Source organism: Sorex araneus, chromosome 2, assembly GCF_027595985.1.
Source record: "Sorex araneus isolate mSorAra2 chromosome 2, mSorAra2.pri, whole genome shotgun sequence".
Classification (NCBI taxonomy): Eukaryota; Metazoa; Chordata; class Mammalia; order Eulipotyphla; family Soricidae; genus Sorex; species Sorex araneus.
The window spans coordinates 258,363,740-258,386,276 of record NC_073303.1 but is presented as its reverse complement, the minus strand read 5'-3'; the positions used below and the strand labels follow the sequence as shown (position 1 = coordinate 258,386,276).

At 36.8% G+C, this 22,537-nt stretch overlaps 1 protein-coding gene across 1 annotated transcript; it reads left to right on the top strand.

Moving 5' to 3' along the window:
- Nucleotides 1-3,938: 3,938 nt before the first annotated feature.
- Nucleotides 3,939-21,855, top strand: GABRA6 (gamma-aminobutyric acid type A receptor subunit alpha6). Its single transcript, XM_004611461.2, has 9 exons — nt 3,939-3,976; nt 4,165-4,283; nt 4,770-4,837; nt 7,585-7,805; nt 7,888-7,970; nt 8,253-8,396; nt 8,922-9,074; nt 10,591-10,850; nt 21,441-21,855. Exons 1-9 carry the CDS (start codon nt 3,939-3,941, stop codon nt 21,714-21,716), a joined length of 1,362 nt encoding a protein of 453 aa, XP_004611518.1. The 3' UTR covers nt 21,717-21,855.
- The last annotated feature ends 682 nt before the right edge of the window (nt 21,856-22,537 follow it).

The following is a 22,537-nucleotide window of genomic DNA, read 5'->3' as shown; positions in this document are numbered from 1 at the left end:
AGCCATAGTAGCCCCTGAGCAATGCCTGGTATACTCCTATTCACAAAATAGAATTAATCCTAAGAGCAATAAGATCAATGAAAAATAATACCTACTAAGGAAAGCCTTTGCAATTCGTAGCAGATTTTTCGAATGAAATCTTAAAGGCTAGAAGGGAATGCTAAAATGCAGTAAACACAATAAATGAAATAGGCATTCAAATAAGGCATTAAAATAACACTTTAGCTGACATGTTTCATTCAGGCTCAATGAAGTGACACAAAACTTCTTTAACAACACCTACGAAAGTTCATGAGCACTAAACCAGTGTTGCACAAAGACTCACACAGAAGACAAATAAAAAGTCAAAGTAACAAAGACTACATTAACAAGAACCCATATGAAAAGATGGCACCAAATATATTTCAATAATTTCATTTATTGCAACTGACCTGAATTCACAAATCAAAAGGCACAGAGCAGCTGAATAGATTAGAAAATTAAACTGGAAATTTTGCTGCTTATAAGAGACACACTCAGTCAATCTAATCACAGGCTTGAAGTAAAAGACTGGAAAACCATCGTACAAATAGACTTTAAAAGGCAAAATATCCAAACTCACATCAGACAAAATAGACTTCAATCTAAAGAGACAATAAAGGACAGAGATAGTCATTATACAATAATCAAAGGACCAATAATCAAGAATACTTAGCACTCATCAACATATGCACCAAAAGAGGGAGCATCAAGATACTACCCTTAAGGCATGAAGGAAAATACTGACAGCGACTCAATAGAAGTAAGAGACTTTAATACCATCCTCTCACCACTGGCTAGATCAACCAGACAGAGAATCAATAAAGAAACAGGCATTACAGGAAGAAATAGAAAAGATGGGCTTAATAGACATTTATAGGGCATACTATCCCCCAAAATCCATGTACCCACTTTTCTCCACTGCTCATGGGTCATTCTCTAGAATACTCCACATGTTGGGTCACAAAATAAATCAATATTAAAATAAGAAAATAGAAATCATATATCACTTATCCTCTCACATCACAATATTTTCATTGTGAAAATATGCCACAGACTGAGTCTCATCCAGGGAAACCTGGTGGGCAGCAGACAAGCCCACCACCCACCCAAACAGAGTTCCAGCAGTTGAAAACCTCCAGAACCCAACTGCCACCATGCTCATGGCTATCTCTACAGGCTCAAGGCAAGCCTTATCCATAAGCGAATCTGTTGAAAACGTCAGGTGTGTGCAGGTTATGTGACCGAAATCTCCAGGCTCTCATGGAGTTCGGAATGGGCAACCTCCCCACATCTCACTGTTCTTCCAGGAGCCTGGCAGTCATGCTCATGAACTGCCTCTGTTGCCATATAAGCTCATTAAAGGCCATAAGCCTGAAACTCACAAATAAATATTGGAATAGATCAACAAGCTGTGGAGATGCCTCTGGACCCCAAAGTCATCATCCAGTTAAAAATTTAACTCCAGCTATATTTTAAATTTTAAAATTTGAAATTTTAGAATTCCTGGAGCACACTCAGTGAAGGCAGCCACATGATAGACATATCATACATCACTGATGTACCAAGAGTAGCACATCATACTGGATGCAAGTTTATATGGAACCAAAATACTCAGACATAACAGTAGAATCAGTTCTGAAAAAATAAAGAGGAGGGGCACTGTATTTCCAGATTTAAAACTTTACTACAAAGCTACAGTGATCCAAAATGTGCACAAACAATAAAATAACAAGAAAAAAATTAATGTTATAGTAAATTATGTTACCTCAAGTAAAACAGATTTGGGTGGGGGAGAAAAATTCATATAATTGTTCAGAGATTCAGTAATCTTTAAAATGATAGTCATGAGTTATCATGAACTTTTTTCATTTGTTTCTTCTTCATTATTTCTTAAACTGTTCTTCAGATGTCTTCAGAAATGATTCTCAAAATTATATTATTCGCAATGGAAATGGCACCAAAGTATTGAGTGCATGATTTGCATGCAGAAGTCCCAGGTTCAATCTCTATTACTGCATAGGTTCCCAACACCCCTAGTAGCAAGCAACCCCTGACCACCAGCCAGGAGTAGCCCCTGAGAACTGCCAGGTCTGATCCCCAAAACAACAATGAAAGAGTAAATTCTGAAGTTATAGATTATGAACTGGGTGGATGGTAAGTAAATCTGGCAATATGACAGATGAGACTTTTCCTCATGTTTCTGATTTTACTTGAACATTTTATTTTATATATAAATATGTAAAAATAGCAACCATTATTATATGAACATATTTGCATATTATCACAATGCTTTTGTTTGCTTTTGTTTGTTTTTTGCTTTTTGGGTCACACCCGGTGATGCTCAGGGGTTACTCCTGGCTCTGCACTCATGAATTACCCCTGGCAGTGCTCAGACGACCATACAGGATGCTGGGAATCGAACCCGGGTCAGCTGCATGCAAGGCAAACACCCTACCTGCTATGCTATTGCTCCAGCCCCCCACAATGCTTTTATTATTGTTTCTACTTAAATACTAAAATTTCTTGGCTATCAAATAGCTCAGTGGTAGAGTTCCTGTCTTGCAGGCAAAGGACCAAGTTACATGGCACCATCCCATATACCAAATGTGAACCTGGCAGCACTGTCATTGATATCATTGGTGCCACAACAAAGTGTACACTCTCAGATACATGGCAAAGTGTGTATGTGCACTTCCAGTCAACTCAGCAAAAAGTAAAGGGAAGTGGGGAAAAGACTAGAGTTTTAAGACAAAGAGTCCTACTGAAAACTTCTTCCTACCAGGATAAGCAGAAAATCTTATGCAGAGAGATTGTACTGGAGATACAGCCCTTGCCTTGCACATGGACAGCCTTGTTCAATCCCCAGCAACTCATATGGTCCCCCTGATGGCTGCCAGGGTTCATTCCTAAACAAAGTCTGAAATAGCCTTTGAGCACCACCAGGTGTGGCTCCTAAACAAACAAAAAACACAAATAAATAGAACGTTTTGAGTCAACCCTTTCACTTTTGACACGCACAAGCCTAATCAAGACAACAATCTAATTATTATTAATGTGTACAAATGGCTGATTTTTAATAGAATTTCTACACAGGGAGCCTCAATATATTAGTCATCATGGTCACTTGCAGAGAAGCAGTCCTTAAACTGGCACATTTCTATGAGAAGATAATGGTAAGACATATTTAGCTTAGAAAGGACACACCTTGGACAGGGAGAAATCAGCACAAGCACAATTAGCAAAATGCCACAGATTGTTCTGGTACAGATTTAAGTGATTTTCAATGAATAGTGAGGGATACTTTTTAATTATGGAGGAAAAGTAAGTTAAGACAATAAAGCTGATGACATTGAGAAAAACATTTAACAGGATGCCAATATTATTACTTTTGAAGCAGTGAGAGTTGTATAGGAATCCTTCTGTGAACCATAAAAACAATAAATGCTGAGCCCATTGGAACATAATCTCAAGCAGCAAGATGCCAATGCTTTCCAGATTTCCTCCCAGGGCCCTTCCAACTCCATGCCAAAACTAGCAGTGGATTTCTTCCTCCTAATCATCCCTAATGCCTTTTTCGATTATTGTCACAGCTCTCCAACCATGAACCATCCTTCCAGACTCTCATTTCCCACCTGAGTCCATCAGAGCAGTCAGAGTGTCCATCAGGGCATAGTGGAAGACCACAAACAGCCTTGTTCCACACAGAAAGACATAAATAAGACTAAGAAAAGCAAGAGTCCCCCTCAAAGTCTGGCGGAAAAACTCGTCACCTTTTGGATTATTGGCTGGAGGCAAACTTGGCAAAAGGACATGAGGGTTTTCAGAGGATTTCTCTAATCAGTTGGCAAAGGGGAGCTTGGTTGGGAGGGGGGAGGCAACCAGGAAGAGGGTCAACTGGACATTCAGTACACTGTGGAATGGTGTTGCCTCTGCTCTGGCTATACATTATTGCGGGGTAAGTAAACTTATTTATTTCTCTTTTCAGATGTGAGGAAGGTGAATGTACATAGCAACTGAATGGTTTCTACACCCAAACGTGGTAAAAGTCATGGGTGGGGTGGCATGTATATGTGGCAGGGCTGAGGGTAGAATGAACATGCTTTCTGGGAGTAGGAGTGAGGACCACCGACTATCTACCAACAGGGGAGAAAATGCACTAGGAGAACATGAAGATGAAGGGAACTTCTACTCGCAAAATGTCAGTCGGATACTGGACAACTTGCTTGAAGGTTATGACAATCGGTTACGACCAGGATTTGGTGGTAAGAGAAATCCTTATTAGACATTATCCCTCTGCTCAGCACCGTCTGCCTTGACTGTGATTACAAGACTGAGAAGTACTGGAAAAAGACCATATGTGCTACCTTCTAGTGTCTACACATTCCTCATTAGTGATCATATATAAAATTATTTGAGCTCTGTAAGCCTTATTTTCCTCAACTGTTATGAGTGTGTGAATTCATACCTCATAGAGTTGACAGATTATGTACCAAGATACTTCATGAAAAAAATTTGTTCCAATTTCTGGCATGGAAACTACAAATATGTATTTTTTTTATTAGAATAGTAACAATTTTTCTCTTTTCTTAAATTACCTTGAGGTAGTGAGGAAAATCTAAATAAGGCAACTGACATGAGCTTCAGAACTGAAAAACTCAAGAACATTGCAGGGGCTTTGTCGGTGAATCAGCGAGAGCTGTCTGTCCTTCTAATATCAATGTTGATTACTGCTCTCATTGCAATTTCAGGTGCTGTCACTGAAATCAAAACAGATATTTATGTGACCAGTTTTGGTCCCGTGTCAGATGTAGAGATGGTGAGTGAGCTCGGAGTTAAAAAAGTATTGTTACTTGGAAGTAAGAGAGTTCTGAGCCCCAACATTCACTGTAATGGACATTGTTGCTTTGGTTCCTGATTCAGGGTAAATGTGTGTGCTTATTCAGGGAGAGCATGGGCATTCAAGCAGATCACTGGTTTTACTATTTCACATTTGATTAAGGGCTCCATCATAGTTTCATAAGAGACTTTTAACACTGAAGTCCTTACTTCCATTCACAGATGTGCACAGAGACTTCCGGTAGAGAGAAGACTGCTATTATGCTTATAAAGTCCTAGTACGTTTGCTGGAGTAGACAAATATGATGTCATTACTTATAAACTTATATGAGAATAGAAATGAATAGAAATTTTAAAAGTTGATTTTTGGTATCCCTCTTTTTTAGCATGCTTTATTAAGACTGTAACAGGAGTCATTTGAAAGTACTAATACATTTCACCTTGCATGCTGGAAAAAAAAACAGTAGGTGTTCTCAGGACTCTGTTCCACATACAGATGGTTGTTGGAATTGTAAGAGAGTATTTATAGTAATGGCAACAGCAACCTGAACTAGTCTTTTGGAACAAAATGTATCATGATGGCCTTTCAAAGTTCTCAGGTAGTCTTTCTTTCTAAAAGTAAAAAAAAAATTAAATGGATATGAACTCATCTATATATTTTAAACATAACTATCTTTAAAGAGAATAAATGCAACACTAGCCAAAAAAACAGGGTGCAGGGGTTTTTTTTCCCTTTTTTTTTCAACTCTGTTTTGTTTTGGTCACACCCAGCACTCAACAGAAGTTACTCCTGGCTCTGCACTCAGAAATCATTCCTGGTAGTGCTCAGGGAACTGGAATTCAGGGGATGGAACCAGAACTATAACCATAACATTAAGGCAAGCACCATAGTCACTGTACTATCTCTCCAGCCCCAATGTTTTTTTAAATTAATAAATACAGAAGAAAAAGAAGGGGGAAATAGAAGGAATAAAAGAGAAAGGAAAGGAGGAAAAGACACAAGAAACAAAGAAGGAAAAGGAAGATTTTAATTATGAGATAAATGTCAAGACCCGAGATAAAAGAAAGTCAGAATCATCCAGTATCTTCAATTATTTATCATATTTTTAATACAGCACCAACTAGTCTTTTTTTTTCTTTTTGGGTCACACCCAGCAATGCACAAGAGTCACTCCTGGCTCTGCACTCAGGAATTACTCCTGGAGGTTCTCAGGGGATCATATGGGATGCTGGGAATCGAACCCAAATCGGCCACGTGCAGGGCAAACGCCCTACCCGCTGTGCTATCACTCCAGCCCAGTACCAACGAGTCTGAAGTAACACTGTCGACCCATTGTTCATCGATTTGCTCAAGCAGGCACCAGTAATGTCTCCATTGTGAGACTTGTTACTGTTTTTGGCATATCGAATATGCCACGGGTAACTTGCCAGGCTCTGCCATGCAGGCAGGATAGTCTTAATAGCTTGCTGGGCTCTCTGAGAGGGATGGAGGAATAGAACCCGAGTCGGCTGCATGCAAGGAAAATGCCCTACCCGCTGTGCTATCACTCCAACCCAGTCTTAAGTATGTTACTATCTGTGTTACTATCTACTATATACATAGTCTTAAGTATAAATAAGTAACCATTATCATTCCATACTCCATATAATTATTTATTATTAAATTTTATTAAAGTCTTGGGATGTATTAGATAGTATTAAAGTATGGAGGTACCTGAAAAATTCTACACATCTGTACACTTTTATTTTATCATATATATTATACATATGTGTACATTTAATGTCTATGTGAAATAGGACCCTGATACAATTTGGACCATTATTATATGGATATATTGTGTATCAAAATATATATTGTGTTAGTTTGAGCACCACACCCAACTTTACTCAGGAATTTCTCTTGGCTTTGTGCTCAGGGACCACTTCTATGACTGTATGTTGTGCTGAGGATTGAACATGGCTAGCTGTGTAGAAGGCAAACCTGCTAGATAGTATCTCCGTAGTCCCTCAAATTCTATTTTCAAAATACAACCACCACTTGAAGTAATAGATCCATAAAGGTATATATAAAACAGGAAAAGTAGTTACAAGTAGTGTTTTTATATTATTACAAGTTGTTATTATCAGTGACATCTGTAATCACCTTTATAATGTAAGATTTCTTGTTATTTTCTAAGACATAAATTAAACCCTCATCATTTTAATTACGCTCAAACGATTCTGTTTTACGTTCTCTGAGAACAGTATGTAATAACTATAATTGCAGAGTTCTTAAGAAATGAAATTTCATTGTTCCAGATCTTTACTGAATGTTGCTCCAAGATACCTTTGAGGGTACATGAATTGCTAAGAGAAATGACTGAACTCACTGTTGGTAGGAAGGCAAGCACAAAATTAAAAACTGTAAAACTTCTATAATGTTCTTCTGAACTCAGGAGGAGAAAATAAATAGGTAGGTAGTTGGAGAGACCTACGATTGATAGAAAACAAAAGAACGTTGAGGATACAAGCTAGAGAAGGGAGAATTTCACAATACATTGTTATCATAATTAGAATATGTTACAATATTTGGGAAAATTATTTGCTAAAATCAGTCTTCCTCAGACATTTTTAAATAAAAAAGTTGCGTTATCTCCTAAGTTTAGAAGCGTAAACATAAGCGAATGAATAATCTACTCTTAACAAACCATACCTCCAAGCCTATGTGAATATTATATTTTGTCTTAGGAGTACACAATGGATGTTTTCTTCCGCCAGACTTGGACTGATGAGAGGTTGAAGTTTGGGGGTCCAACTGAGATTTTAAGTTTGAATAACCTGATGGTCAGTAAAATCTGGACACCTGACACTTTTTTCAGAAATGGCAAAAAATCAATTGCTCACAATATGACAACCCCTAATAAGCTCTTCAGAATAATGCAGAATGGAACTATTCTATACACCATGAGGTGAGGTTTACCATATTCTACTACCTGTTCCAAATAACTCTCCAGCATGCTAACTGAGACCCCTTTATTCCAATGTTCCTAGGCTTACCATCAATGCTGACTGTCCTATGAGACTGGTTAACTTTCCCATGGATGGCCATGCTTGCCCACTCAAGTTTGGAAGTTGTAAGTTACAAAAAGATTCTGAGAGCCAAGTAATGAACTTAAAGCATGGAATTGTTTATATACTGAAAAGCAAGACATAGATATTACTATTGCACTTAGTATGTTTCTAGCTATATAATTACCTAATCTTGTATATCAATCTTATAATCATATTTTAACTACAAAAATTAAAGAAAAATAAAGAAATCTATGAATGTGTACCTTTTTAAAGGAAAGATTTACTTTGAAAAAAAAAACCAACTCAACTGGTCAGATTAATTGCTGTATGCTCATAAAATTCAGATGCTTATCCCAAAAGTGAAATTATATATACATGGAAAAAAGGACCACTTTACTCAGTAGAAGTCCCTGAAGAATCTTCAAGCCTTCTGCAGTATGATCTGCTTGGACAAACAGTATCTAGTGAGACAATTAAATCTAACACAGGTAAGAATATGACCGATATATGGATATAGTCTTGCAAGATTATTCCAGTGCATATTTTCCAAATATCTATCCCCCTCCCCCCCGGTGCTAGCTATCATGAGGGTAAAATATGCTATTTTCAGGTTATGAATAACTTGCTTCTAATATACCTTTGCAACCATGTGTATATATAAAGATTCACATAACCCTGGATGGACTGTATATGTAAATGTATATATGTATGTACATACGTATATGCACACTTGTATATATGTATATGTATACATGTATATATGTGTGCATATATGTGTAATAATGTGTATTACACATGTATATATATGTAAATGATACAGAGCTCCACCAAAAAATAGTTAGCTGATGAGTCTATCAACATTTTGTCAAATGTTGAAAGATCTTTCTGTGTTTTTTCTGTTTCTGCGTTTTTTTCTGTTTATGTTAATTTAAATATCAGGAATGTTTCTTGCCTGCAGAACTATTTTATAAATTGTCAATGACATATGTATATATGTGTGTGTCTTCCAATAGGTGAATATGTAATAATGACAGTTTATTTCCACTTGCAAAGAAAGATGGGCTACTTCATGATCCAGATATATACTCCTTGCATTATGACAGTAATTCTTTCCCAGGTGTCTTTCTGGATTAATAAGGAGTCTGTTCCAGCACGAACCGTCTTTGGTAAGTCTTAGTCTTGAATTGCATGATATTTCATCTCTCTAAGCAACATGTTCCTGTTTCATTCAGATTGTGTGAGCCATGTAAAAGGACTATCATCAAATAGAAGGTTGTATTATGAATAATTTTTCTCAGCAAGCATTCTAGCTTATTTCCTCTGACTTTCCAGTGTCCTATAACGGAGACTTTTTACTTTAATTTGGGTTTTGTTGTTGTTGTTGTTTTGGCAATGAAAGAAGACAAAAAGGAAAAAAATGACATGTAAATCTATAAAAGCAAAAAGTCAAGGTATTAAAACTATCATAAATTATGTCCAGCTTTTATTAGGCTTAAGCTAAATCAGTGCAAGTTTTATAGGAAAGTAGTTAAATATCACCAGTTCCTCATGGTTAATTCCAAACATTTATTCCATTATAATGTAAAGATCCATTAATAGTTTTGATAAAAAGAAAAAGGAATTTTTAAAAAGAGATGTAACAGAAAATACCCTCTCTGATCTACTGAAATGAAGTTTTTATGAATTTTAATGATGATAAATTTGGTTTATAGGTAATTGAGTTAAGGAGAAGTATAGCTGAATTTGGATTTTAATTCATTGTATCCAAATAGATGACTTTCTTCAAATTATACAGTCATATTAAAATTAGTGTTAAACCTATCTTAAGTATGAATCATAAACCAAGAGGTAAAATTGTTCTTAAATAAATATTAAGATATTCTTCGTGGATAAATATTACCTAAAATTTATGATGGAGGGCTAGGTATGTGGCTCAGGGGTAAATAACTTGGCCATGTATATATGATAGGCTGGGTTCAATTTCCAGTACAACTTGGTCAAAGGTGATCTTCAAGAATCAAGCCAGGAGTAGTCCCTGAGTAGCATAGAGTGTGATCCATAAATAAGCAATAATAATAATAATAATAAAAGCTATAGAAAGGAAAGGACAGAGATACAGTTCACAGGATTGAAATGTAGGAGACCCAGGTTGACTCACAGAAGACTCTACCTACTACAAGATATGGTCCAAAAACGAGAGAGAGAGAGTGTGCGCGCGCGCGTGTGAGGGAGAGAGAGAGAGAGAGAGAGAAAGAGAGAGAGAGAGAGAGAGAAATTTAAAAAGAAGGAAACTGATCTTAAGTTTAGTCAGTCATAAAAATTTCTTAAGCACGATGGAAGATGTTATCAGCTATTAAATTTCAGAAGTTCAAGGATTTTTTTACTTAAGCAACAATAATTTCTCAGTGAACTAGAATTATTTATGTCTTAAATTTGTAGTACATATATTAGGTCAATTCAAAATATTTTTTAGTTACTTCAATTGACATATAGAATACTAGGTGTTGAAGGATATCAAAATGGCAATATCTTGATAAAAAGAACAATTGTAAAGCATTAGCATAAATTATTTTACATGCATGTAATATCTAACACTCTCCACTCTCCATCAACATATTCTTATTTGATCCTTTTCTAGGAGGTCAACACTAATGGTGTATTTCCAATTCTTTTACACTTTAGGCATCACCACTGTTTTAACCATGACCACTTTAAGCATCAGTGCCCGTCACTCCTTGCCAAAAGTGTCATATGCCACGGCCATGGATTGGTTCATAGCTGTTTGCTTTGCTTTCGTCTTCTCAGCTCTCATTGAGTTTGCAGCTGTCAACTACTTTACCAATACTCAGACACAGAAAGCCAAAAGGAAAGCACAGATTGCAACATCACCCCCTGTGACAATATCAAAAGCGACTGAACCCTTGGGAGCTGAGATTGTTTTGGTAATTGTTTATTTTTCTGTTACAATATAGGTAATGGCAATCCAAAAAGTGACAACAAACAACAAAATAGTCCAAAAGTAAAATAGTTGAGTAAAAGTCACATAATTCTGATTCTAATGCCAACTTCATCTGCAACCTTACATTAAAAACAACAACAACAATATTTCATTTGTCTTTGCTCTAACTTTTGGCATTCATCTTAAATCATTTGCATTAGTACTGGAAGATTCCAAGTTTTTAAAAGTAATTATAAAACTCCTGGTCTATCAACATTGCCTTTGCATAGGTTTACTCATACCAATTAGGGAGAATAAAGTTGGAAAAATAAGAAGTTCTTAATAAGGTCTTAAAGTTTTAAGAAATAAGGCTCCTAATGGACTGGAGTGATAGCACAGCGGGTAGGGCATTTGCCTTGCATGCGGCTGACTTGGGTTCAATTCCTCAGCCCCTCTCTGAGAGCGCAGCAAGCTACCGAATCTTGCCCAAATGGCAGAGCCTGGCAAGCTACCCGTGGCGTATTTGATATGCCAAAAACAGTAACAACAAGTCTCACAATGGAGACATTACTGGTGCCTGCTTGAGCAAATTGATGCGCAACAGGGTAACAGTGATACAGTGAAGGCTCCTAATAGATTGGACAATACTGGGGGATAGGGTGGGGGACTGAGCCACAAGAAGCTGTGCTCAAGGCTTACTTACTCCTGGCTCTGCAGTCAGGAATAACTCCTGGTGATGCTCAGGAAACCTTATGAAGTTCTGGGGGTTCAACCCAGGTGCAAGGCAAGTGTCCCAACCACTACACTATCTCTCCAATATTTTTAATAAAAATTTGTGTGCTGCTTTATTTCAAAAGAAAAATACAGGTCTACTAGCTTCTATCAATGTTGAATCATAACTCAAAATTTTTATCAACATAAAAATGTACATACTAAAGCATGTGTAGAAAAGATGTTTCAGTTCAAAGACTTACAATCAGTGAGAAACGCCTGTGGGTCTGGAGAGATAGTACAACAAGTAGGGAGCTTGGCTTGCACGTGTCTGACCGGGGTTAGATTCCAGGTATCCCACACGGTCCCCTGACAATTATTGTCAGTAATAATTTCTGAGTGCAGAGCCAAAAGAAACCCCTGAGTATTGCTGGGTGTGGCCTTAAACAACAAAAAAATGTTATAGAAATGCCTGTAAGATTAATTTTATATTTGACATGGTTAACCTCTGACATCCATGCTTTTTTTAATAATTATAATAGTAATACAAAGGTCACAAAATGGGTCCCCAAATTAAAATTTTATGTGCATAAACTTTAAAACAATTAAATAACACTTTTAAAAATGGATTATAGAAGTGACTGACAAGTATATAGTTAGCTTTACTTCATTACAATCCACTGTTACAGAAAAAAGAAAATTTTTACTCTGTAAAATCTAGAAATGTGGGCACTTTGGGACAAGGAAATGAAGACCTTCCCCAGTGGTATTCAGGAGGTACGGGGGCTTGAAATACTCAGACAAAGGGGTCAGCAGTGTAGTGTCCGGGCCCGAAGACAATGTGCTGGGAACCCTGTAGTTCTTGGAACCTCCAAGGGTATATCCAGAAATTCCTGGGAGGCCATGTGGTAGAGGGGTTAAACCTGGAAAGGTTGCATGCTTTGCCTTGACCCCTGAATTATCTTTCCAACCCAAAGGAGACACTTGGAAAAACACTTTTACATTTTATTTTTATTGTTGTTTTTATACTGCCAGGGATCAAACCCTGAGGCTTATATATACTATGTATGTGCTATACCACTGAGCTACAATCTCAGTCCTTGTCAACACAGACCCACATATATTCCTGTTAGTCCTTACATTTTGTGATAAAAAATGTTAAGCTACATAAGCTTTAATTCTCAAACATGAAATTAATGAATAAAAAGATGATTTCTACTTAAAATTTTTCAATAACTCAAGAAATTTGCTTGAATTTTATTTTTTTCTAAGCAATAAGACCATTCCCATAATTGAAAGTTATACATAAAGTATTTTTCCTGGATTTTTCTGAGAATCTCAAAAAAAAGAAAATGATAGACACACTAGTAACTGATTAGAAAAAATAATTGATATCTATAAATTGCAAAGGTTGAGAACCCCATATCCACAACAAATTGTAAAAAAGTATATTTTTTATAGAAAAGATTCAAATCTTTAATTATTATGAGACATTACTGGTGCCTGCTTGAACAAACTGATGAGCATCACACTGACAGTGTGACAGTGTGATGAGTGATTATAAAACTATACAAGTATAAATCTACTTTTTGCATATTATTTTACCACATCTATAAACTACGAATAACTTACCTATGAAAATTCAGTTTAATATCTTTGATAAAGTAAAAATAAAGATTTCTTAGGAAATGAAAAAAATAATAATTTTGAATATGCTCAATAATCAGATATCGAGTTTAAAAAGAACAACTGTTGGCCTGGGGAGATAATACAGTGGGTAACATGTATTAAGGCACGATACAGCCTTATCTGTGGCTGAGACTAGTTCAATCCCCAAGCACAAAGATGGTCCCTAAACACAGCTGGGAGTGATCTCAAGCACAGCCAGAGGAAAGGGTCCTGAGCATAACTGTGTGTGATCCAACCTTCCACCACTTTAATAGGAACTTAATTCTGAAATACATATTACTGAGCAGAAAAATTTCAGTCCTTAGAGAAAAATTATTTTCCTTAGGCCATGATGTTAAAGGTAGAATTTATTAACAAGATGGGACTTGTAAAATTTTGGGTCTTAAAAGTTACATAGAATGAGCAAGTCCTTAGGGAAGCAAATTAAAAACTGCATTGAAATAATCTCAAAGAACTTTTCTTTTTACTGTATTTTTTATAAAACTTGACTTTTTTAAATGTATATCCATATATATTTCTAAGTCTGACTTCCCTTTCAATATTTTAAATCAATGAAAAAATATTTTTGTTGCTAAAAGTCTAGTCAAGATTGTTAAAAGAAAAAAAACTTAACCAAAGTCTTGTAGATAAAAAATAGATTATAGAGGTTTACATTTTATTTATTCATGTCAAACTTGACTTGCTTATAAATGAACAAACAAGTCACACATCTGTAGTTTATAAAACATAACGGTATATTATGATCATAATATCATTTTTCCTTTTAAATACCATGACATTTAAAAGTGCCTATTCAGTTGTAATAAAGAGCAAACATGATTTGAGTTGGGCATTGAGAAAGCAAAGCAATATGGTAAAGCAGAAAAGATTTTAAGTGCTTGGATATTTCATGTAATTATAAGATGTATATATATATTTTTTTACTTCTGGCTCATGCACTCAGGAATTACCCCTGGTGGTGCTTAGGGGACCATACGGGATGCTGGGAATCGAACCCGGGTCGGCAGCGTGCAAGGCAAACGCCCTACCTGCTTGTGCTATTGCTCCAGCCCCTATAAGATGTATATTCTAACGTGCTTACTGCTTCTCACAGATAATGACTTAAAATGAATGCATGGTAAAAGTTAACCTTGAAATTTAATATAATAATCACTGTATTACTGTCATCCGGTTGCTCATCGATTTGCTCGAGCGGGCACCAGTAACGTCTCCATTGTGAGACTTGTTGTGAATGTTTTTGGCATATCGAATATACCACGGGTAGCTTGCCAGGTTCTGTCATGCACGCAAGATACTCTCAGTAGCTTGCCAGGCTCTCTGAGAGGGGCGGAGGAATTGAACCCGGGTCGGCTATGTGCAAGGCAAATGCCCTACCGTTGTGCTATCGCTCCAGCCCAATATAATAATGACAAAGAAATTTAGATACTTTGAATCTAGTACCAGAATCCAAAGAGACACTTAAAACAAAATCTTCAGAAGTACTCAGTAGACAAAGTTATCTTTATGTTTTTTTTTATGGGGGGTTGTTTTTAATTGGGAGAAGGATGTTTTGTTTGGGGTGTGACATCCCTTGATGCCCAGGTTTACCCCTGGCTCAGTGCTCAGGAATTACTAGTGGTAGTGCTCAGGGGACCGTATGGGATGCCAGGGATGGAATCCGGGTTGGCCACATGCAAGACAAGTGACCTACCCACTGTACTATCACTCCAATCTCAGCTTTCTGTTTTCAAGACATTTAGAACTACAGAATTTATTTTTAGGGTTTCAAAAGAATCTGTCTAGCTTCTCTCTACAGGATTTTAAAAAATTCTGATATTCTGTCTTGATATCAGGGGTTTAGTCCTATCCTTATGATTTCAGAACTTGTTATGTTCTGGGGCATATTACACTGCACATTAGACCAAGTTTTGACTGATCTGTTTGGGAATGACATGCTGGTTTACTCATTATTTTTGATATTTTGCCCATATCCAGTTGCTCAGGGTTGCTCTTGATGGTTTTCAGGAGACCATACAGCATCAGAGCTCGAACCAGGTCTCCTTTTGCAAAGCATGTGCTCAGTCTCTTGATCTATTTCTCTATCCTTCCTTGTTATTTTAAATTATACTAAGTTCTTATCATTATGTACCCAAGGATAATCCTCCACCTGGCAACACTGAGTATTATTTTCCTATTTTATTGCAAGTTTGATATTCTCATAAAATATAGAAATAAAACTGACCAAAATTTACTTAGTTCAGATAGTAACTGCTAATACAAGTTTTCATTTTTTCCGGGTACCCATTTATTGAGTACACATATATTAATTAAGTTATTTATATCACAAATACTTGTTAAGTGTTTTTATGTGATGGATCATTTGCAGAATTTAAGGATGCATTAATGTCATCAAGAGGGCACCTTCTTTCTTCTCTTAGAACATCTTGTGGAGCAATGAGACAAAACAGTGAGCTATGGACATGCATGCACTGTGCCAGAGCTGTGGTTAAAGATATAGAATAGACTGTGAAAGAGCTTTACAAAATTCCTAAGTGTGCAGGAATGATTACTCTGGAGGAAGTAATGCCCAAGCAAAAATCATACAAACAAGCCTGGCCCTGCTCTAGAAACACTAAACCATTTGCTTGAAACCTGGACATACAGACTTAGGTCCTTTCTTTTATGTCCTCATTTTCATGGTCAGGATGTCTACCACAGTTTCCGTGTTGCCCTTTACCTGTACAAAGAAACCTGATAGATACAGTACTGAAAAAAAACACCAACTCATTATTAACTAGCATAAAGGCTGAATTAACACCATTAGAGGCTCTTAAGTACTCCAGGGATCATGGTGTCCCTTTTCTATGGCTGTGCTATTATATGATGCAAAAGGTGAGATGAATTTGAGGAGGGATGTAGGTGAATAACTGTTTCCCTATACCTTCTATCATATTCCCACCCACTATTCCATTTTACCTCCAGGATTCTGGATAGACATTTTGAAGTTGTCTCTGTTAAATACTCTGCAAATTTTAACACAAGAACAATTAAAATCTAACATGTTTCTTATTTCTCCATATGATTAATGTTATTTTTAAAAATGTTAAATACAAGATATTTCCCAAAATATTTCATCCATATTCAGTCCCGCTTTGCTAGTTTAAAAGCTACTGTTTTATTTGACCCTTAATTAAGGCAAATCTGGTCAGCAGAAACCCAAATGTTAATGTATTAGACTTAATGCTGTATCAAAATTGCTGCAAGTACTCTCCTAAAGTAGTACTCCGTGCATCAGGTAATGATTATCATAAAGTCCAGTTTGACTCAAAGTACCTTTGCAATATGGTGTTACTTAAAGCAATGCTCTAAAAATACCCAGAGCAGGATGGCACTCAGCAGCAGGGGAGCTCTGGAAAAATTCAAAACCACAGGTGTTCCACTCAAAACAGTGACAGCCCCAAGCTGAGCCCTCATCTGGACTCTGACAAAAGCCTATTTTACCATCAGCTGAAGCTGCCTGGTTTACAATGGAGCAGGCGGGGTCTAATGCAAACCTGTAGCTGAACGGCTTGCAAAATTGGCTTTCTTTTCATTTCAAAAATTCAATGTGATTCTTCTAAATTGGCGTCCAGTCTTTTCATGCTGCCAATTCCCAATTATGCAGCAGCTGATCTTCCAGCATGTGGCTTGCTGGGCCTCCTGCGTTTCCTAAGTACACCATACTTGCTGCCTCCGAAAAGTCCGACCAATTACTGCTGGACAGTGGGATATCTGTAACCCAGAACCACCAGTGCCTTTCAATAGTGGGGAAAATTGCCCCCCGGATGACATTTGGCAAGGTCTGGTGATATTTTTTGTTGTCACAGCTTCAGCGGCAGGATGCGACTTATATCCTAAGATACAAGAACTCTTCTTGTAAGTCCAAGACTTACAGAAAGTATCAAGTTACTGAGGGGTAAGAAACCAGAACCTAAACCCAAAAGGTTTTAGAAGATTAATATAATCATGGTTTTAAAATGTGATTTTTTTACTTCTGTGAATCCAGCTCTTGATAATTACTACCTGTGTGATATTCCTGCTTAGGACTTCAGGTGCTTATCTTTAAAATATTACATATTCTTACTAGAAATAAGATTATTTCTGTAACAATGATGCATGCATAGTACCAAGCAATGTCAACTGTAAGAATTTTACAAAGGTATCATTGTATCACTGTCATCCCGTTGTTTATTGATTTACTCGAGCAAGCGCCAGAAACGTCTCCATTCATCCCAGCCCTGAGATTTTAGCAGCTTCTCTTTACTCGTCTTTCCCAATGATTGGAGGCTCTTTCAGGGTCAAGGGAATGAGACTTGTCCTTGTTACTGTTTTTGGCATATCGAATATGCCACAGGGAGCTTGCCAGGCTCTGCTGTGTGGCATATTAAAAACGTACTTAAAATATAATATGAAACACCATACTGAAGTACAATAATTATAAAATTCTTTGTTCGTTCTCTTTGCCTTAGTATTCTCTTTTTACCCTTCAGTTTTGGGCCACATCCAGCTCTGCTCGGGGCTTACTCCCAGATTTGTGCTCAAAGAGTCACATCCTGTGCTTGGGGGACATATGTGGTGCCAGAGATAGAGCCTAGGTCAGCATGCAAGGCAAGAGTATCCCCTTATTCCCTCTGATTACCCTTAAGAAATGTTGGCAGTGTTAAGCTCTTGATTAATTTGTTAATAATATTTATGTATTATAATCTATACATTGGTTAGGAATTGTGTAGCACTCATATATGAGCACTGTGTGCTTCTGCCATTAAAGTGAGGAAAATATGAAAGCACAACAGAATGTGGTAACAGCTGAGTTGTAAAATTTCAGTAAGAAGACAAAAATGTAATATATATAGCTTACATTTCCCTTCTCAAATTCTTCAACAATAATACTTTCAAGGAAAGTGATAATAACTGTATATCAAAATAATTGTTCACCTAAAAGAGCAAAACATTCCTAACTTTAGATTGTCTCTAACCTGAAAGAGAATCTTGAAGCTTAGAGACAGTCTATATCTAAGCCACATCCGTGTCATCCAGCAAAGGCCTTTTTACAGACCGTTCTGAACTATTCTGTCACCTTAACCTCAAAGCAAGTTTATGGGGAGATTGGGCAGTAGATGAGGAAAAAAGGAAATCCTTTACTTCCAGACTAATGCCACTGTGCTTACAAAATAATGCCTGGTACTGAATGATTCTGCTTAATCTAAACAAAGGTTGTTTGGAAATCCTCACTGAGTTATTTTCAACAACGTTACAAAGCCAAGAGACTGACAAATAACTTATTTCCCTTGTAGTTCTAAAGAAAAGGAGGAGATGAAAAGGAGGTGAAACTTTTATTTTCATACTAGATTCTGTTTCTAAGTTTTCTAATCACACTTTCATCTCAATGAGTTTTTCATGATCCTCCCCTTTCTCTCTGAAAATTAAAAAAAAATGCAAGATTCAGATAACAATTGGATGCTACTAAAAGTGAAATCTAGAAAGAAAATCTGGGCCTTACTCTTCAAGCCAGACACTTGTCTCTATGTCTCTTTGCTTGCTGGCTTGCTATTTCAAACTCCTGTTCTTTCTGGAACATGTGTTGTTCCTTTCCTCTTCCCCCCACTCCACATATTTCTAAGTAAGTTTCATTCAATAAAAACTATTTTGCTCTGTGCTAAGAAAAAAGACAGAAATACAATCTATTCTAAAAGTTTTCCCTCTCTCAACTAGATCATGCCACTTAGAAATTTTACAAGAGTAAAATATTTTAGTGGTTCCTTTAGCTACCAGAATAACATTTTGGTGAATGAAACAAGTGATACATTTTGCTCTTTCCAGTGAATAATTACTTTAATAGTATATCTTGTAGACAAAATTTAAATTCAAGTTTGAGAACATGACAGACAGCTTTGGAAGATGATACTATGTTTATCATCTAATTGGATGCATGCAACAAAATTACAATACCATTACTCTGATCTTAAATGCTTTCTGATGACTTTGAGTGCAGGAGCTATCTAACTAACATTTTTTTAAATTATAATTTATTTCTTATCTACTATCAGCAGATCTGGCCCTCTACTATTTTAGACTCCCTCCTACCTTCTCCAAGAACTGTGATTTGATTTTGTCCTATGTCTAGTCCAGTTATGGATCAACACATAAACAATATAGTCAGTATTTACTTGAAATTCACCATGGTCAGGTTGAGCCAGGACAGGATACACAGACTCACTTTTCCTTTTGTTGAGAAAATAGAATGTACCCGGCCTCCTAAAAGCACACTAGACCTAAACTCATTATAATGACTACCATGATTTAGATGTTCAGTAACTTCCGTGTAAAATAGAAAAATTTGGAAATGGAATCCAGAAAGAGGTTCCTGGGGCTGTTCTTCCCTGCCGTCCAAATGTCATCACAACGGTGGGCCATACTGGTCCTGTGGCTTAACCCACAAGGGGGAGGTGGCCGCTTCATCCTGTTGCCGCAGGGTGGCTGACTAAAGCCACAGGAGTCTGACCACGTGAGTGACATATCCTGCCAGGCAGCAAAGTGGAGATTTTGCTGCCAGAGAGGAAACAAGGCAATTTTACAAGAGCAGGGATAACGTAGAGCAAGTCTTTGAAGAGAGACCCAGCAAGGCAACCTGACCACAAGAAGAGTAACTATTATAGAATACAGATAAGAGAAGAATCAGAGAGGCACTATAGTATTCAAATTTCTGAGAGAATCTAAATCTCTAACTAGACCCAAAACTATAAAGATAAGAAATGTTAGGATTAAACCAGTATTGAAATGAACAATATGGTTTATGATAAGCCCTTTGACCATAAATGAGGCATTTTACTAAACTGAAACCTAATTTTATCATCGGTGTGGAAAATTTACCTTCCAAGACCAACACTGGTTGCAATGACTTCAATAGAACAGAAATCTATGATAGAAAAAAATCGAGCTGGGGTCAGAGCTCATAGGGCACTTGCCTTGCATGCAGCCGATCCTGTTTTGATCCTTGGCATCCCATATAGACTCCCAAGCACACCAGGAGTGATCTCTCAGTTCAGAACCAGAAATAAGTTCTGAGCACCATGGGTGTGGCCCCCAAACAGACAAATACTCAAGCAATTCTGGATTTAATTATTTCATTTTACTTTATCATATTTGGTGATTTAGGGTAGAGTTACAATAGTGGAGAACATTTTACTGAGAAGCATCAGACTCAATCTTCAATTTCTAAGATAAAAGACTTGTATTTCAGGGCTGAACATCAATGCATGAATATTAAGATATGGTTATTGATTTTGACATATGTTAGTTTTTCCATAATCTTTGGATATCACCAATTCAAATATACTGAGGTGTGGATGAGAGATAGCTCAACAAGCTGAGCACACACTTTGTATGCCCAAGCCATAGGTTTGAACCCAGAAACTACACGGTCCCTCAAGAATTGCTAGAAGCAAATCCCAACCACAGTTGAGAGCAGCCCCTGACCACAACCAGATGTGACCCCAAATCCCCCCCCCAAAATTTCCACAAATGTGTAAATATTGGAAATGTAGACTAAGAGTGTGTCTTTAAGATTGATATCAATCAACCAAACTATTAGAGTCTTGTATTAATATATTTATATTTCCAAATGAAACCCACTCTTGTTGCCCTTACACTACATGGGGTGGAAAAACTTGCAAACTGGCTTGTTTTTTCCCAATGCCACAATGCTCAAACAGCTTTTGGAACATGAACATGCCTGGTAACAACTGCTGATAAATTACGTTTCAGGGTGTTGAATATAAGGGGAAAACTATTTTTTGGTGCCAGATTTCAAAGTCCAAGACCTCCTATATGCAAGAATCATGCTCTACCACTGAGCCATATCCACAGTACAGAAAAATCTTTACTGTTTTATGTTTGGGGATTGCTCCAGGATCTGAGCTCAGGGGTCATTTCTGGCAGTTCTTAGAGGACCATGGAGTGCCAGAGCTTGAACATGAGTCACCTACATGCTAAGCATGTTCTCAGACAATTGAGCTACCTCTTCCACCTAAAAATGTTACCACAAAAGGGATATTCTGATGCTTTCTCTTACATTTAAAGAAAGTAGCCAATAACTATCTCTCAATGAAAAATAGAATGTTAAAATAATGGATCTCTTATTCTTTCACCAAGGTTGATTGTCCTTTTACCCCCTCAGCATCCTGATTCCAAGTATTATCTGAAGAAAAGAATCACCTCTCTGACCTTGCCAATAATTCCATCCTCTGAGAAAAGCGAAGTTCTCTCTAGAGCTCCTATCCTGGAATCAACACCTATCACACCCCCACCACTCTCTCCAGCTTTTGGAGGTACCAGTAAAATTGACCAGTATTCTCGGGTTCTCTTCCCCGTTGCATTTGCAGGATTCAATCTTGTGTACTGGATAGTTTATCTTTCCAAAGACACGATGGAAGTGAGTGGCAGTGTTGAATAGGAAGAAATGTTCTCTGTAAGCTCTCATCTCCTATATTCTATTGAATACCATTGAGACTTGCACAGATTCTTTTCTGAACATGAAATCACAACTGAAAATCTGTAACACATAGCTCTGAATAAGCATGTATGGGCCAAAAGGCAGTAATATTATTTCTCACAATGGAAAGTAGAAGGTTGCTGAAAAATATGACTTTTCAGTACATTTAAGAATTTTATAAAAAGATATAAGATGGATTTGCTTACTGTCAATCTATGTTCATAGTCTAATGTTTTTTACTGTCAGTGTAAGTAGTATTTGCCACAAAGCAGATAAAATAAGAAATGCTGACACTTGTAAAGATTGCCTTAAAATATGTTTACTTTGGCTTGGTTTTCAAGAAAATAAAGCAATATATAGTCGAAATATTTATCAGTAGGCCAATATCAGCATGTTGAAGATCTTTATGCTAGTAAAATGGCTTTTAGCAGCACTGTAAATTCAAGTTAAATTAGTAAAATGCCTGTATTTAGCTTAGCCACTTGCTTTTGAACCTTATGATGCTATTTTACCTCATTAAGGCATGTTATGTATATACAAATGAATTATACATAAATAATAAATTATGTATGCTTATGTGCCAGCTTTAGTTATACTGCATTAGTACTGTTACATCTTCTTAGACACTCCTTTTAAAATAATGTGCGCATCATAATTTCCTGAAGTTGTAGAAAACAACAGTGACTGTATATGCAAGTATTGTATATTTTGACTGTGGCTATAACTTGTATTTCCCACCCTATTAAATAAAACAATAATAAAAATGGTCTTGTGAATCTGTT

What these genes read in the sequence shown, in the direction of transcription:
- GABRA6 (XM_004611461.2), top strand. Translation starts at nt 3,939, where the DNA reads ATGGTGTTGCCTCTGCTCTGGCTATACATTATTGCGGG. An exon ending in CCGTGTCAGATGTAGAGATG is followed by an intron (nt 4,838 to 7,584) that starts GTGAGTGAGCTC and finishes ATTTTGTCTTAG; the next exon opens with GAGTACACAATGGATGTTTT. An exon ending in TCCAGCACGAACCGTCTTTG is followed by an intron (nt 9,075 to 10,590) that starts GTAAGTCTTAGT and finishes TTTACACTTTAG; the next exon opens with GCATCACCACTGTTTTAACC.